The 18,688-nt window shown below is 40.1% G+C and overlaps 1 protein-coding gene across 4 annotated transcripts in view; it reads left to right on the top strand.

The window, feature by feature from the left end:
- The window catches only part of CPED1 (cadherin like and PC-esterase domain containing 1), a 156,210-nt gene extending 145,869 nt beyond the window's left edge, over nucleotides 1–10,341 (top strand). For all 4 annotated transcript variants that reach the window (XM_035332793.1, XM_035332803.1, XM_035332814.1 and 1 more), the window contains one exon: nucleotides 7,064–10,341. In XM_035332793.1, coding sequence (XP_035188684.1) covers nucleotides 7,064–7,291 — 228 coding nt within the window. In that variant the 3' untranslated portion in view covers nucleotides 7,292–10,341. The remainder of the gene's footprint in view (nucleotides 1–7,063) is intronic.
- The last annotated feature ends 8,347 nt before the right edge of the window (nucleotides 10,342–18,688 follow it).

Below are 18,688 nucleotides of genomic sequence, written 5' to 3'. Positions count from 1 at the left end.
AAGGAACATGGTAAAATATACATATGGCTATTGAGAATGTATTCTTATTCTGTTTGTTTCAAGTTCTGGCTAGGAGTCTTCACAACTTATTACAAATGACAGGAGTCCATGGTTTAGATCAGAAATGAATAACCAAGCACATTATTATATCTAGGCACAAAATCATCCTAGAGGCTGCCAAACCAGTGAAAGTAAAGTTTGAAAAACAAGATATTTAAAGTTTTTCTGTTTTCCTTTGAGATATCTTTTGAGTATGTGGTGTGTCTTCTACAGAGAGTGCTCTTCTCTGTCAGGAAAGGAGGGGGATGTTTTAGTTTTGGACTTCTCATACCTTACATATAACAAATGAGACACTGCATCTCTGGTCGAGCACAGGCATCACTGAATGAAAACAGAGTATAATTTCTGATTAGTCAAGTAAGCAGGTATCTTCTGCTGTAGGGCCAGCAACAGTAATTCTGTAGTTATGAAGTGTCAGCAAGGTCATCAGAATATTCCTGTGGCTTTCAGCCAAGACCTTCCTAGTACTCATGGCACCAGGTAGTTGGTTTAAAAGGCCAGTTCCCAGTTTTCTGTTGTGAGTGACCAGTCAGTCTGTTGAGAATCTGAGCATTACTCTGAAGAATATTACATTACATTCTTTGTGAACCAGGAAAAGCTTTGAGGAATAAAGGGGACATACCTTTCTAGGTGCTTACTTAAAAAACATTTATTTCTGGTAAAAAATAGCCCTTCAGTGAGAACTGGAGTCACGCACTCAGAGATCATCAGTAACACCTTGCTTCGGTTCATTGCTGTATCTAAGCACAGATAAACCTTCTGGAATCTCTACAGACAAAATCATGTTTAGCACAGAAAGAAATTGTTTGTGATGATACAAGGATCCTTATACTTATGAACTGAATCCAGGTTGTCAGTTTACCAAAACCCTATCACAAATTATTCTATTAAAATCTGTTTGGGACCATAAAACTTGAACTGTCATGTTTTTCAAGGAGAATACATTTCCTCTGCATGATCAAAAGAGGCATGGCAGGTACAAGTTCTTACACAGAATAGTATAAAAATATAGAATGAAAAGAAATTTTGTCTGAAAGGTTAAAACTGGAAGAAAAAAAAAAAAAAAAAAAAAAAGGATGCAATGAAGGATATCTCCTTGAAACCAAGAGCTTCATTAGAGAACCAAGAATGAACCAGGAGATTCATTAGAATTTATGGTATTTCAGTCAGCTAGGGGCTTTGAATCAGTAACAAACTACTAGTTGGAAGAAATGTCAGGAGTTTGCTTAGTGACTAGAATAATGATGCCAGCAATCTGAAGTATCGCTTAAGAGACAGAATCACAGAATCACAGAATCACAGAATTTCTAGGTTGGAAGAGACCTCAAGATCATCGAGTCCAACCTCTAACCTAACACTAACAGTCCCCACTAAACCATATCCCTAAGCTCTACATCTAAACGTCTTTTGAAGACTTCCAGGGATGGTGACTCCACCACCTCCCTGGGCAGCCTGTTCCAATGCCTCACAACCCTTTCAGTAAAGAAGCTCTTCCTAACATCTAACCTAAAACTCCCCTGGCGCAACTTTAGCCCATTCCCCCTCGTCCTGTCACCAGGCACGTGGGAGAACAGGCCAACCCCCACCTCTCTACAGCCTCCTTTAAGGTATCTGTAGAGAGCGATAAGGTCACCCCTGAGCCTCCTCTTCTCCAGGCTGAATAAGCCCAGCTCCTTCAGCCGCTCCTCGTAAGACTTGTTCTCCAGGCCCCTCACCAGCTTCATCGCCCTTCTTTGGACCCGCTCAAGCACCTCCATGTCCTTCTTGTAGCGAGGGGCCCAAAACTGAACACAGTACTCGAGGTGCGGCCTCACCAGAGCCGAGTACAGGGGGACGATCACCTCCCTAGCCCTGCTGGTCACACTATTTCTGATACAAGCCAGGATGCCGTTGGCCTTCTTGGCCACCTGAGCACACTGCTGGCTCATATTCAGCCGACTGTCCACTATCACTCCCAGGTCCTTCTCCACCTGGCAGCTCTTTTTTTTTTTTTTTTTTTTTTTTTTTTTTTTTTTTTTATGCACAGCAAATTTTCTCTGAGAAATTCTGTACTGGAGTAAGTTTTAGTTTGGATTATTCACTGGAACAATTTCTTGCAACTTTATCATTCTGAGTTAATGCTGTGTTCATATTTTGTCATGCTGTGTCGAAATAAACAGTTCTCTGACAGTCATTCAGCAAACTCACCTGGCATAATTTGAGTGGCCCTTCCAACCTGGCAAATACTTCTAATTACACACCTTCTTTTCCAACTATGCTGAAGAAATAGAGTTGACAACCCTCTTAAATATGCTGTTTATACAATCAACTTTCAGGTATGTCAAAATACTGCAGTAGTGTGCTAAACAGGACACGTAGCCACTGTTAGGCTGACTAATTAGTATTGGCTGATAAAGGTTCATGAAATGTAAGAAATCATTATTATTATAGGGAAGAGGCTCCAGGCCTCGTATCATCTTTGTGGCCCTCCACTGCACACTTTCCAGGAGATCCCTGTCTTTTTTGTACCGGAACTGGACACAGGACTCCAGGTGAGGCCAGACCTGGGTAGAGTAGAGAGGGAGGATCACCTCCCTTGACCTGCTGGCCACACTCCTTTTAATGCACGCCAGGATCCCATTAGCCGTCTTGGCCACCAGGGCACACTGCTGGCTCATGGTCAACCTGTCGTCCACCAGGACCCCCAGGTCCTTCTCCTCAGAGCTCCTCTCCAGCAGGTCATCCCCCAGCCTGTACTGATACTTCCTGTTGTTCCTTCCCAGGTGCAGAACTCTACACTTGCTCTTATTAAATCTCATTTGGTTTCTTCCTGCCCATCTCTCCAGCTAGTCCAGGTCTCACTGAATGGCAGCACAGCCTTCTGGCGTGTCAGCCACTCCTCCCAGCTTTGTGTTGTCAACATACTTGCTGAGGGCAGACACTATTCCCTCATCAATGTCGTTGATGAAGATGTTGAACAAGACCAGATTCAGCACCGACCCCTGGGGAACACGGCTTGTCACAGGCCTCCAGGCAGACTCTGCTCTGCCGATCACCACCCTCTGAGCCAGTCAGCCAGTTCTCAATGAATTTCTTATGCAGAAAATCCTAGGTTTTTTTATATATATATATATATATATATATATTATTATTATTAGAGCCATCAAAAATATATAAACAATTTAAAAGACTATTAACCACACAAGTGAAAATGATAGCATTTTTCCAGCATGATTTTAGGAATTTGTTTTCTGTCAAAGCAAATTACTTCAAATGAGAAAGACTACCAAATATTTTCTGAATTTCTCAAGAGGAGGATAAAAACACCTTTGCTTATTTTGCCAAGTCATGCCTATTTTTCTGTAAGACTTACTCTTGGCCATACCTGTATCTGGGACCTGGACGTGCACAGGGTTAACGCAGAATCTCTGTAGACCTTCATGGCTACAAACTTCTGCCACGACACCTGGAACACGGTAAAAGTACTATTTTTTGCCATGAAGAAATGTCAGGACAGCTATGATATATTTTTCTTAAAGATACACAAGATGCAAAGATCTGATAATAAGGTTTCCTTCATCAGAAAACCACAGTATATACTGGAAAACAAAATACAATCTGGCTAATTAAACCTAGTAATTTAAACCAAACAAACAAAAATTCAGTGAAGATTATAGTAAATTCAGGCATATATCCCAGAGTGTCTTTGTGACTTCTGCCAGCCAAGCTCTAGCACAGCCAGCCTGACCATTTTCTTGTACCTGTGGATTATATTTAATTATCTCAGCCGCAGCACACTTTAAACATAATAATAATAATAAAAAATAATAAATAAATGGCTTTGATTTTTCTGCTTAAACATCCCAGACTAAGATAACAATGTGAGGGACAGAACAGTCCATGGGACAATAAATGTGTTCCCAAAAGAGAGAAACAATCAGTTGCAACTGGCCACGACTTGGATCCAGTATGAGGCTGACTGGGGCAGAGCACTGGGAACAGCTCTGGGAACGTTTTCAGACCTGTTGGAGTTTGTGTGCTGAATGTGAACTTCTCAGCTGGTTTCTACCTCAGGCTCCTCAGCAGCTCATATGTTTTTAGACAATTGTTGGGGCCTCTGTCCTGCTCTGGGACTAAACATAATGGATGTGGTTAGTTAACTGATCCTTTAATCTCCTCTGCACAATGCATTAAAAGGGGTGAACATAGCTCAGTCCAAATGGAGCTGGGAAGAAGGGAAGCCACAGAGCAGATACCTCTGCAATGAATAAATAGTTTTGTGGAGTACATAGCTCATTCCTTTTCACCCAGACAGTGATATTGACCCCCTTTGTGTCTAGAACCAAGATGTAGGTATACTTCGTGGGTCATTGCTATTGCTTGCCATTTCCACAGAGCTTTTGAGTGAAATGGAGAACTTCAAAGGAAAATATTTCAGATATTTGTAGGTGGAAAACAGCCTGGCATGCTCAGTCATCAGCATTTTTCATGTATTCTTCCTTCATTTTTCATGAGCTCATGTGCAGATTTGGCCTTGCTTGTCTGCCTGAGGATCTCAGCAGAGAGTATGTGTTTCTGGAGAAGATCAGGGAAGAACTTGGATCATGGCACTGTTGTTAATGAGGCTTGAGAGGCCAGTGTGCTGAAAGAGGCATGGATGTGCCCAGGAGAATCCATCAGACACCAAAAAAAAAAAAAAAAACAACAGACTTGATCCTTGACAAAAGCAAAAATAAAGTCCTTGAATGCTTTTGATACTTCATTAGTTTTAACAGTTTTGTCATCAGTTTATTTCTGAATCCTGGCAAATGGAGTTTCATCAGGTGCTGAAACAGTTTCTGCTAGGAAAATGGCATTTTGCCTCAAGGATGGAGCCAAGAACACTATGTAAAAGTCCAAAACTTTTCATCTTTTATGAAACCAGATGAGGTGGATTAAACATACTACTTTGTACTTTCACTTTCTTTCTCTTTAAAAATGACTTCCTAAACTCCCAGAAGAGAGCACTCCTCTGTAAACACCATCTGAAGTAAAGCACAGCCATGTGGCAATGGAGGGCCATCCACTCTGTGCAGATAACAAGACCTGAAATACATTAATCAGATCTCATTTAGTTCTCACTAGCTGGCCAAATATTTCCTCTGTTTGTCATGATAAATTATTTGGGTTCACACTGACACACTTCACAGGGCATTGAGTCACCCTGACAGCACAGAAATCTACAGCTCTGTAGACCCTACAGTCTTTGCTTTGATTGCCAAAGGGTCTAGTCTAATGGGCGGGTTATACTGATCTGGGACAAAAAATCTTGCATAACTCTGGCACTTTCTGCCCAAACATAGTTCTGTGCACACATGAAAACATGGTTTCTTAATTACCTCATTCATCACAAATGTTTATGGAGAAGTAGGTTGGCCAGCAGTTATAAAGGTCTATTTTTGTATTCAGATTTATTCCCTAATTTAACAGCAATGAAATGGGCACAACACAGAAACTAGCAACCTTGGTATTTCGGTATCTTAATCAGTGCTTGGCTGCTGGGTGAACATTAGATTGCATTCCTTGGAGATTATGCCTAACAGGAATGCAGTTTGGATGATTGGTTCAAGGTGGCATCACTTTGGAATAGCTGTAAGATCTAAGGCATTAATTTAGAAAAATGAACCTGCAGTAATTGCTTGAAAACAAATAACAGCCCTTGGCTTAGTTGTATCAGATTGATCAGAGGATATATTAATTTTCTACATGGATAATTCCTGGTCTTTTTTTAGTCCAGCCAGCTCTGTCATGGCCTTTCTGCCCAGTCTTTCAAGCCTTTGCACATGTTTTTCCTTCATTCACATTTAATTTTGTGTGGATTGCTTCAATACATTTACTATGAACTTCACTACATATGAACATTGTTTCTCATTGTTCAATGACAGTAAAAAGACATAACCTTTTTCAAGTTAATATGCTCCTGCATAAATGTATACATTAATAAATGAAGTCTGATTTTTGTTTTGTTTTGTTTTGTTTTGTTTTTAATATATTTGTGCTATGATTGATACAACAGAAAAACTGAAAACCATCAGAGCTATCAGAAGTAAGTTTAGTGCCTGGCTCCTTTTTTGCTGTCTGTATTTCCCACTGGCTGGGTCAGGGTGCTCTGCCCTGAGTCTGTACAAGGTTTTGAGTTCTCTGTCTCATGAAATCACTTCATTATTCATCAGTGACAGAGTGTTTACTGAGACCAGGTCTTCAGCATCTATCAGGAGACCCTTTTAGCCATCAAGCTTCTGAGGATCCTACCTTTCACTTTCTCACTAGTCCAATAGATATTACATTATTCTACATGTATTGAACATGATAATCCCAGAGATTTATGCATACTTGGGGGTCCAGGGAGAAGTTACCAAACCACACTGTGGTTTTGTCAGTATGCTGCCCCAAAACATCCAAGCTGATATAGGGCTGTTAAAATGCACTGGAACTCCCTTCTTGGAGAAACGAGTCATGGTCCACTTCTCAGCCCACCATGGAGCTGGGCTGCTCTTGCATCAAAACCTGAGAGCAAGAACATTCTAGAAGGGATTGCAGATGAGAAACATCATAGGTTCCTCAATTACTTGGGATTGGAGCATGTCTGTATTTATACCTTTCTGTAAGTCAGGGATGTCCTGAGTTTTCACATGGTAGATGTACAGGCAAGCTGTAAAGTATGAATTTGGTAGTTGAGATCAAATTGTCCCTAATGAAGAGAACACAGAGCCTAATACACTGGAGACATTACAGGTCAGCCAAGTGAGTGTAGTGGGGCTATGCATTTAGATTTCAAGGCTTAACTGAGTAGGATCTTGCATGTTAAACAGCATGTAATCTAACAATTTGGCTCACTAAAATAGTGTTTGTAAGCAACTTGCAACTCAAGGTAAGAGTATTAGGACCTGCTTTGTGGAGAGTTGTCTCAACATTTGTGTAAACACAGCTGTGTATCCTGCTAGGTGCATGCAGAAAGTATTCACATATGTCACTTCTTTTGCAGGTGGTGAAATCCAATCCCTCTGAAGAAAGTCCACACATAACAATGACATTATCAAGGCGCTATACACTGGGGAAATATTTCAGCAGTCAAAGCAAGCTATCACAACTGCAGGACTATCCTAAAAATTCTCATTCCCCATATCATGTCCGAGGTCCAATAAACCAAGTTTATTCTGAAATCCTTCTGAGCAGGCTCTGTGCAAGTAAGAGGGAGCTTGTCAGCACATAGCCTCTCTTGGATGTCACACTGGGACTAGAGATATGCCGCCACCTGAGCAACAGTCAAAAGACCATGGTGAATTTATGACGTGCTTCCTCTATTGATTGCACATGTACCAACAGAGTTGGAGACGTGACATTTTTCCTAAATCTTTATGAAATGGAGATATGCCCTGGCAGTTTTGTGGTTTCAGAATGGAAGATGAAAAGATGCAAAGAGAGAGAAAAGGGGCAGTTACTTGAACTGTTGCCAAAAGCTAGAACAGCTGTAGCTCAAGCAACTGTTTATTAATGATAGTAAAGAGAGAGAAATGTATACACTTGAATGATTTGGAAAGGACTGCTATAGCTTTTCAGCACTATCTAGTTTTCTATTTATAGAGACACTGTAATATGTGAATGTATTTAGAAACTGGTTACATTCCATTTTAAAGATTTTTATTGTACATGGATTGGTTCCCTTTCAGTATCAAATCTTTTCTATTTAGGCACTTGGTTTTTAGATTTGAAAATATCTATTAATGTTTTACATTAGAACTCTAGTGTTTTTCCTGAAAACGCACCCCTTCTTTGTATCATAGATGGAACAGATGTCTACCCTATTTTTTGCATGTTCTAAAGTTAATACAGAAATAGATTACTTAGACTTGAGACTGGCTGTAACTGTCTCAATGTAGCATGTAAATATAGTGAATATGTTGACATAGACTTATTTAAAGTCCCAGTTTAGGAGAGTGGCCATATGCAGGAAGACTGCTTAGATATTTGCTTCAGTAACTGCCCTGGCCTTTAAGCCAAGAAAGTGCCCTATCTTCTATGATTTTAAGAATTGCCAATATGTGAAACCAAGCCAGTACCACAAACAGGAGAAAAGTCCCTTTTGCAAGCACACATAAGAACTTCAAGATCTGTTTGATTGCTTGTTTTTTTGTCTGTTTTTAATCTATCACGAGCAGTATGTGATGTCCTGAGGGCAGAATATACTGCCTGCATCTCTTGCTTGGTGGGGGCTAAACCTTCTCTGGACTCCGGTTTCATGCTGTAGGCCATCTTCATCACCCATTTTTGCAGACCTGCTCTGAATGAAAGTCAAGGGAGACGGTTTATCATCATAAGAAGAATCTGTATGCAATATTGACAACAAATTCACAGATGTGGTACCCTGATGGGAAACCAAATGTGGTCCAATTTTAGCAGCTGGGTGGTGTGTTAATGGGGACAGAGAAAAAAGCCCCTTGAAGTTATTCACCCTACAAATTATTTCTATGCTCGGTGTACCAGCCTCTTTGGCACTTCCCATTGCAAAGTGTGGGCCCATCATGATGGAGAAGGGCTACACAGTCCTCATCACTACATCACTGTGCCTGTAGTTCACTTTGAGGAGATGACCATAAACACATACTTTTTAAAGCATCTGACCTAACTAGGTCCTGATGTGTTTTGTCACAACAACAAATGACCGAAGATGAAACCATATTGTTTTTGTATGATTAAAATGCACCAAGAACACTTGAAATTTAAATACTACTACTACTACTAATAATAATAAAATAACATTTCAAAAGTAAAAATCCAGTTATGGATTGTCTTGGAGCTGGCAGTCAGGGCACTGCTCTCATACCACACACTAGAGAGGGGAGTCTAATGAAGGGTTCACTGAGCTCTGTGACTTGCTTCCCCCTCACAATATTATTTAAAATCCTTCACTTGCTTCCACTGTCTTTGGGAAAGGAAGCCGCAAGCAATGTCAGTGAAGATAATTTATAGCGCAAAAGTAACCAGCATCTTATTGGCCTTGGTAGCACACAGAAAGGCTTCCCTGTATAGAAATAGGAATAGAAATTTATGAGATTTACCAAGGATCCATAAACTCAACACAGTCAGTATCCCCAGTTACTAATCCAGTATTGTGGATTCTTGCTACTTCAGATAAGTTAGCTGAAGACAGCAGTTTCGAGCCCAGTTTCCCTAAGTGGTCAGAGGAATCTCAGAAAGAGGATCTGGCCTACCTAATTTAGGAGACTTCCCACTATATTAACAAAGCTCCTAATTTAGGCAATAACCTTACATTTGGTGTGACAATGTGAATATATATGTGTTTCTCTATAATATGCTGCTGCTGTGCTTACAGTAAATGTCCCTGAATTTCTACATAAAGTTTTCCCTGGCATGGAGCTTTGCATGAAAAGAAGGGTCAGGAACTGTGCATAAATACTGAAAAAGTCAGCATTTGGTTTTGAGCAATGTGATAATCTAAGGAATATAATTGTATGAAAATGAAATAATATATAAACTTGGGTCTGGAACTCCAAGTCATCACAATCTTAAATTTGATTTTATATCATGCCATTAATATCACCAGATGCAAAACACGGCCAGAAGTCATTGTCATTGAGATGGTCAATGATAGGAGTATTACAGTTCCACTTCTGTTAGGATTTTCTTTGCTCATTTAAATCCACATGCTGTTGCTGTTATTTTTATGTACATAAATATTTTTAAGGCATGAACTGAGTTTGTATGTTTTGTTAGTTGTTTGTTAATCAAAGCCAATTGCTGAAGCATCAGCTATAATGATGAAAAGAGCTGACTTTGTTATACTGTAGCTGATGCTGGTGAATGTACAATTCTTCACTTCCAGTTTCACCGCAAAATGGTTTACATGTGCTGTACACCCAGATGTCTTAATGTTTTCCAAATCTTAATATTTTTTCAAATGTAGCAAGTTGAAATTTTTCTGTATGTTTGCTATTTTTTACCTATCTGTGTACATATCTACATGTGTACAAAGGTATTGATACAATTTGTAAACAGATACTTATTTAAATGAGTTCTTTGAATATTTTTTCCATCACTATATATGATCCATGTAATCTTATGAATAAATGAAGGGAATGGAGACTAAAACAGGTGCCAACGTACATTTTTCACTATTTCACTTTAAAATATATCTATCATCTATAGGTACATAAAAGAAGAAAGTTGAGATTGCTATGGAAGTACTGCTTGCTTATACACATCAACATTTACAGATTAAGACAAGTAATTACTATGTCTGAATTCCAGGGAGAGTACCTTTCACTGTAGAATTATCACGTCTGCTATGACATTTTGTCTGGATAAGCGTTAGAGTGTTCCTACTATATTAAGACTGACTCATAATATAGTTGATTTTTTTCTCCCATATATTTACCTTAGTCACATTACGCACCATTAAAATAGCAAAGGACCTCTTTGTCAAGGTGAGTTCCACCTCCTGGTACAGACAGAAATGGCCCTAGAATTGGTGGAAGGATTGACATAATCAGGCTAGGGAACAAGTACCTTGAGATGTGGTTTTCTGCTCAATTTCTGCCCAGCAACATGTGGAATTTAGAGTGGAACCAATGTATACTTTAAACTACAGGTAGGGTGACTGAAACTGTGCTGTGAAAAATAAATACCCTGAAATACAGAGCAGTAATCCCAGCTATTAGTTCATCCCTTTAACTTTAGCTGAAGCTGCAGAATGATGTATCACTGTCCAATGAGTTACTCACTATCTCACTTTCATATAACTCCATATTACTCACTTTCATATAACTCCACAAAATTTGCACAGTGATTTGGGTTTTAGCCTTGTAGTATAGACAGCTACCATGATCAAGTCCATCCCAATAAATATCTTCAGAATTATTGTCTGTAATTAAAAAAAAGATTTTCCTATTTGTAGGGAAATACCTTGGCAAGTCAGCTCTGTCATTGGAGATGCTCTATTTCAACTAGCTTTATTTGACAAGGAGCTGAAAGAATGATCTACAAATACTATTTCTACACTTACTATTCATTTGAAAATGTTATTCTTTAGAATAATCTTTTTTTTCACAACACCAAATATAGGCTTTCTACTTTATTTTTCTCTTCTGTGACATATTAAAGGGACTTCAAAGTCAATTTATTTACTTAGTGGGTGGGATAGCAGGGCATCCGATTACCTCGAGGTTGAAATAACCACTAATAGTTATGCTTCTGTTGCTATGCTGAGCCAAAGCGAATGCTTTGAAGAAGCAGATATGTATGATATTAAGTTGACTGCAGTCCAGGGATCTTTCAGATTACTTTTTTAGAGTAATGCAATTTTTTTTAGAGGTGCAGTGAGCTATTTGGCATAGAGTCAAGCTGCTAAACAAGCCCCTGTAGTCTCAGATGAAAAAATATAGGTTGCCTGCTAGCCTTGCATCTGGCTTGTTTTACCTCACTAGTATGACTGCAAGTACCTGCTCTACTTCACATTGAACTTTCTTTCAGATGACCAGAGAAGTTTCTCTTTCACCTTAGGAATCTCAGAGTTGGGAAATTTGAGAGATGATTATTGCATATAAAGGGTGAATCTTCAAAATATCAATGTTATTATCTTAATGGTTTTGTCAATTCCAACATCAAAAGATCTACCAAATGCAGCTGGGTGAAGCACACCTCTCCTCTAGGACAGTGATTTTCCCTGTTGAATTTAAAACTGTTGTGTTAGGGTAAGTATTTCGTTAGGGTGCCCTAGCACTTAGCTCTTTGCAGAGCTTGCCTTTATCAAGCCATATTCCACTGCCATCTTAACCTGGGAAGGACAGGTCTTTAAGACACTAGAAGAGCTGATTTATAAGGCAGGCACACATATGTATTGGTGCTGATACTAATCCTCTAGTATTTACAGGTACCTTCACACCGTTCATTGAGCAGAAAAGCCCTGGCTGCAAAGTGCAATGAGACTCTATATTTTAGCCTTTCTTGTATGTGGTTCAGCGGTAGTAAAGGTAATGTTACATGTGTCAGTCTGGGTCAATACCTAGAGCACAGTGTCCTAGAAAAGTGATCAAGTCATTAGCTTGAATGGTCAGGATGAGCCCACAGGGTCACAAAAGGGCCTCCTGAAGCACCAGTTGCTACTGCAAAGGACTTGTCCCCTTCCTAGGTTCATTCATCTGGCTGCTTGGCTGGTTCCCAGGCAGCTGTGGGCAGCCTTTCCTGCAATCCCTCAACCATGTTCAACAGCCTTGGCAAGGTACACCAGGTTAAGTAGCCCTGGACTGAAGATAAACTGTATGTTTAAATGAAATTTGAACTGAGGTCTTTGTGAAACACAGCACCTGCTCAACTTCTCCTTGATTTCCTCCGGAGGTGAGCTGCTCTAAAAAGGAGCCCAATTCCATCCCCTTCATCTCAATCTCAGACAATAGTGTCTTTACTCAGCTTTCAACAATCATTTTTCCCATCGCTTTTTGCATGAAGAAAGGGAGGAAATTTCTCTGCACACTCCTGCCTAACAGCAAAAGATGAGCTATGTTTGCACACAGTCACTGTGGTAGGCATTTCCCTCATGTGCTTCGTTATGAGGACAAAACACCCATGGCAGATGGTGTTTTCAACATTGTGGCTTTTCAATCTGTTTTGAGCAATGATGGGCAATGCAGTTAAAGCAGCCAGTGCCTCAGTGCTTCTCTCATGATATTAAGGAGATGCTAGGTGAGGACGACACTGAAGAAATAAAAACCTTGAGTGAGGAGCCAAAATGCCTCAGATGCCTTCTGGCAAAGCCAGGGCAATTACAAAGTGCACACTACAGGTCAAGTGGATGAAATGAAAGTCCTCAGGAACCCCTTAAAGTCAGTAACTTCTGTGGGATATTGCCCGAGTTTGAAGACCAGATCTGTATTTGGTAGTTTCTCACTTGGCATATTCTGAAAATGTCTTTTATCTTTTCTTTTGTACTTACCATTATCAACTTCCATATTTCCTTTATGATTCACTGGGATTAAGGAGCTTAGAGTAATATTTCTTCTCTGCCTGATAATGACTGCACAGCCTCCCCAGATAACAGCCACAACGTTTTATAGTTACTAGATCAGTTTTATTATTTCTGCCAGGCTTCTTTCCTTTACTTCCACATGCCAGCTCCAAAGATTCTATATATTTACAGGTAATCACCTATGGCTCTAGTTATAATGTTTTTACTGCCTCAGATGTATTTGAAGAAACCTGCTGATCCCTATTTATCCTAATAGGATGGAAAACACTTTAAGGCCTGAAAACCTGACCTTGCAAGTCATTAGGCAATGCACCACCCAGCATGATCTAGACCCAAACTGACTTCCTTTAGAAATAAAGAATCAGAGTCACATCTTCATATATAATAACATGATGTTGTTTCCTTCTCAAGTTCTTAGTGGAGTGATTACAATTTGAACATAATTTGTATGGACTGATATTCTTTTATTTAAATATATATGTATATATATACATATATCAGGGCCTTTGATGAGCTCTCTTTAGAGAAAATGGTATCTATTAGCTACTGTAAAATCCTATTTCAACATCCTTTGTGCACTGTGTCTTTCCTAGCTATTATAAAATACGTACATGCAAGGGGATTTACTGCTGATGTTAAAAGGTTAAATCATAACAGGTCTTAATGCTCCACCCAATATTGGCCCCAGAATTCTGTATTGCATTATGTCTCTGCAGTAACAAGGAGATAAGGTCGAGTGATCCCATGCTGCTGCCCATCTGTGTTGTTCTTCAGTCTATAGAAGAGTTCAGGACTGAAACCCTGGAAGAGCTTTAAAAATAGCACACCTTCAGGTATGAGAGCAAAGCCTGAATATGTACTCAAAACATGTTGACCCTCAAAACAGGTTCAGCTTGGAAGTCAAGGATAACAACTTGAACAGACTATCCATCTATTTTCAGGCACCAGAACCCAGATTCCTCCCACTTGACTACAGATATTTAACTGAGGCATTTTAATTATGAATGTGCTCATACTTTGTACTCATCACAGAAACACCAAGACTTGAATTATTCTCTAGCAGTATCTATTACTTCTACAGCATTGCTTATTGTACAGAGAGACAAAAGCAACACTTAGAAACCTTTGATGGAGACCTAAGGTTCTGAGAAATAAATGTAAGCTCAGCAGAGGAGTGGCTGTGGGATTCATTGAGTAGATAGATGAAGCTTTCGTATTCCCATTCTGCTCATTCAGATCCAGAACTTGGTCACAAGCCCTCCACCACCACCAGCAGGACATGCTCGTACATTCCCAACATCTGCTCATGCAGCTGGTCAATCGTTTAACTGTGTACTGTATCAGGAGGAAAACAGCCCTGCAGGTAACCCAGAACATTCAATGGCAATATGGGATATGCAAGGTCAAGACCCTTCATTTTCAAAAATGAAGAACAAATCTATGTCAATGGCTTTATAGGAGTGCAGGATAGATGTCTCTCTGTGAGACAAGCAAAGCTGGCAGGTGCTTAACTCAACAACAACAACAAGAAGAAGAAATAAATTATTTTTCAGCTTTAGACACCAGACCAGAGATAAGTACCTGGTTTGCAACTGAGAGCCCCATCTTCCAGCATTTATTCTTGTCCTGGAAGTCTATGAAGAGCCTAAATAATTTAGGAGCTGCTGACTTTCCTGTGCCATAAAAGCATCTAACATGTTAAAAGCCTGAACCGAACACCTTGGTCATGTATCCTATTTTGATTCCATGAAAGGTTTACTGCTCTGTGCATTTCTCCATGTCTTACACACACCGTTACACCCCAGACATTATTGCCTGTTAAGAAAGCTAGAATTGAGCTGTACAAATTAAAGTGTGTAAACTAACCTGAGCAATTTCAGATGATTTGGACTGGGAAGCTATTAGATAGGAGCTATGCAAGTAGGTGAATAGAAGCATCCCTGAAAGCACAAAGAGGAAAGGCAAGTGATGAGCTGGAGGCGGGATGGAGCTGTCAATCTCTCAGGTTAGCTGCAGACAGAAACAGCATCTTGTCCCAATAAAGTACTATTCATGGTCTTGTCCTGCAGCTCCAGGGATTAGAATGCCTGGCCTCAAAGCAATATCCTTAAATTAATATGAATAAATACCAGCTACAAATACAAGACCATAAATGAGAAAAAAGGAGTCAAAATCAGGAACTTCTTAATGTTCTGTAACTATATCTAGCTGTGCCTAGGGAGTCCCTAAAGACTATAATTAGTCTATAAAACAAGTTAACACCTGCTCCACTTTTCTTAATTAAGATTCAGCAGAGATGCAAGTCATTTCAATGAGTGATCTGTGGCTCCGCAGGAGCCAGTCTGGAGCGGAGGCTGTCTCAACAAGGCAGCACAGCTTGTGCAAGGCAGTCACCGTGACGCCTATAGGGTACACTGTCCTTAGTTCCACTCCTCCCTGAGCGGAACCTCTGGGTTTTCTGAGGGGCAGAATATCAAGCATTTAGTCACTATTTGTCCCCCAGGTTCACAGCTGTTTCTAGTCTGGGCTAGAGAAAGTTGTAATTTGGCTGTAGAACAGTGAATTCAGCAATGATAGTGCTTGTCTAGGCCTCGCTCAGAGACGTAGCTTGGGCAGGGACAGCGACAGGGGCACATAAAACTTGATCTGTAAGGGACAAATAGCTCCAGTTTCTCTGAGCACACACTGCTTCTGTTGCCTTCTGGTTCTGTTCAGGTGCACTGACTTGTTTATAAGGTACCAGCACCCAAATAACAGAACCACCATTGTAACACTGAAGAGGTCCTATACCTGATAGCCTGATAGGCTGATAGGAGAGAGTCAGTAAGGCAGCACAATCCAATGCTGCAGAAGCAAAGTGACTGAGGATGGCAATTACACAACCAGCAAGACCTTTTTTTTTTTTTTTTTTTTTTTTTTTTTTTTGTCCTGAGGAGGTGCTCCACACTGCAGATTTGCTTTGATTACTTCCATTTTGGGACAGAAGGCTTGCTCTCCACACCATAACCAGGTCTCTGCCACCTTCTGGGGCTTGGGGAAGCTGGGATGATCCTGCCCCTTTCCTCTATCCTTGCCACACATTTTCTGGGATGTGTAATTGAAAACAGCTTGCTGGCTATTTGTTGCTTGATTCTAGGAAACCAAAATGATGTTGTTGCCTCTACTGGGCAAAGGCTTTCTATGCAGAGCATAGAAGATCTGGGTAAGGAGAACTGAGGGAGAGAAAAATCCTGTGGCACATTTAAGGTTTTAACAGTAATGCAGCCACAGACCAGTCACTGAAGTGAAAAACATGGCTAATGTCCTAGTGGCTGGGCACTTCAATATAAGCTGAAAGAAAAGCCAAGACTTGATTGACGAGGGCTCTGGTAAAAACGTTATAACAAAACATGGTTACAATTTTGCCTATTTGTTCTTCAGAACCTTTCACCAAAGAGCATAGGTGGACCTAGCCTTATTTTTTCCACTTGCAGACCATGGCATATTTGCAGGTCTTTGCTCAGTGCACAGTAATATTAATGACAGTGCAAGCTGTGCTGAATAGACAGAAATCTAAGCTCCTCCCTTGCTCATGCAGGATGTCTTATTACTTTTGAAGGAAACAAAGACACTCAACAGAAATGCTGAGTACCCTTACAGATTATTTTTGGCACTTAAGATTTAGAGATCACTACTATGGAAGCATCTAAGCAAGTATCCCATCATGGACACATATTTAACTATTAATCGACCTGTTTCCTGGATCCATAAACATTTTATGGCCATCTAGTCCAGAATGCAGATAATGTTTTTTGGTATCAATGATTTACACATATGTCCAAGATGTGGACCTGCTACCTGGGTCTTCTTCCTCATGTCTAGACTCCTTCCTTCAACAGCTCATATTTTAGTTTGAAAAGGATTCTCCCCAGAGGGCTTACAGATGGCCAGAAAATGACAAATCTCTGAAGCACAAAGTTCTTCAGATTTCCTCATGCTTTATTTAGATGCTCACATTACTCTTCATGAAGATGAATGCATGCAAGCAATTCATGAGCTCTCCTGGCTCATCCTGACCACTCCTGCAAACAAACAATTTCCTTTCTATTACAAAAGCATTCTAAGCCTTTTCCTTTTCTACTCAAACCTCTTCCTGCCTTCCATTTAATATCAATTTTGAAGATCTTTCAGAGGTTCTTTTCCATTTCCATCTTCTTTTGCTCCCCACGTTTTCCATTTCCCTCTCACCCCTGTTGGTGTATAGTAGAAGAAAATAATTTTTCCAACCTCCACACACCACCTTCACAGGCCAGCTGATATTCAGATCTCAGCTGGTGACATTGTGATCTCTATCAGTTTTATTTTGGTGGACAAGCAGTGAAGACTTTATGAGAGAGCCAGGGTACCTCTGTACCTCAGCTACATGCATAGGGATCACAGATCTCTTGCCTATGAAGAGGGTGGGTAGGATGCATGGTCTGTGTCTGCAAGAAGTCAGAGGGAGCTGTGCAGCCTACTTACAGCAATAGGCTCCTCCACATCTTAGCAAGCCTCTGGACTCAGCATGCCCCTCCTGAACTAAAACATGAGGATGTTTACAGCTGGGGTCCACCAAAATCTGTTAGCAAGAAAAGTTGTGAGAAGATGAGCACTAAAGTGATGCAGGAGTGAGTTTCAGTTTTCCATGTTCTGTTAAGAGCCATTTCATCCTTCACCTCCCTTGTTTTGGTCACCAGTGCATGAATTTCATCTGTGTACATGCTTTTTAAAAGCAGAATGGCTTGCTGGCATCAAAAAAACAAAGGCTGAGGAAATTAAAAAGGCTAAAATGTGTCCCACCTACCTTTTTAACATTCCTTGTGTCTGTATAGGTGGAATTACATGGTGCATTTACAGAGTCACGTCCTCCTTTTTAGCTGGTCATAATATGGTGACTGTGTATTAAGGGGGGTGGGGTGGGGTGTTGGTGAGGTGGAGACCCCCGATTTAAATAGCCAGAGTTGTATTCCTGTAATAGAGCAGATTCTGGATTTTGGTGCATAAATTGCACCAACTCTCACACTCACACATGCGTAAGTGGTCTCAGGAGCCTTACAATAAAGCAGTCGCCCTTGTAACACATCACCTCAGCATACAGCTTTACGCGTCTTAAAGCTTACTTCTATAAAAAAGTTATTTCCATTGCTCCTGGCCACTTTCTGAAACTCACAAATTCTGCAGCTAGGGAGTAGTTTTACATCTGATTTTTTTTCCTTTTTTAAACACTTTGATTATTTTGTAAGGCAGGTAAATTTAAAGTTAATATACAGCACCTCTAAAGCCAGAAATAATACAATGAAACTTTGTCCTTCAAAACTGTTGCAGGGGTCTGATCTAATAGACACTTTTCTGTTAACTTTATATGATGCAAATATAGTCTGATATAGTTCTATTCAGCAGACACTTATTTTTCTGCTTTATTTGTACTATACAGATAGTGCTGCCATTTATTTCCTTGAAAGTAGTCACAGATATCAAATAGAGACCATTAGGAATTTTCGCAAGATCTGAGCTTTTTAGAACCAGACATGAGAATATGTTCCTCTCCACTTTGAACACATATGATTCACTTAACTCTCTGTATTTAGATATCCCATGTAAATATGCCAC

Source organism: Oxyura jamaicensis, chromosome 1 (genome assembly GCF_011077185.1).
Source record: "Oxyura jamaicensis isolate SHBP4307 breed ruddy duck chromosome 1, BPBGC_Ojam_1.0, whole genome shotgun sequence".
Taxonomy (NCBI): Eukaryota; Metazoa; Chordata; class Aves; order Anseriformes; family Anatidae; genus Oxyura; species Oxyura jamaicensis.
Note: the sequence above shows the minus strand (reverse complement) of the source record. Positions and strands in the feature narration are given on the sequence as shown.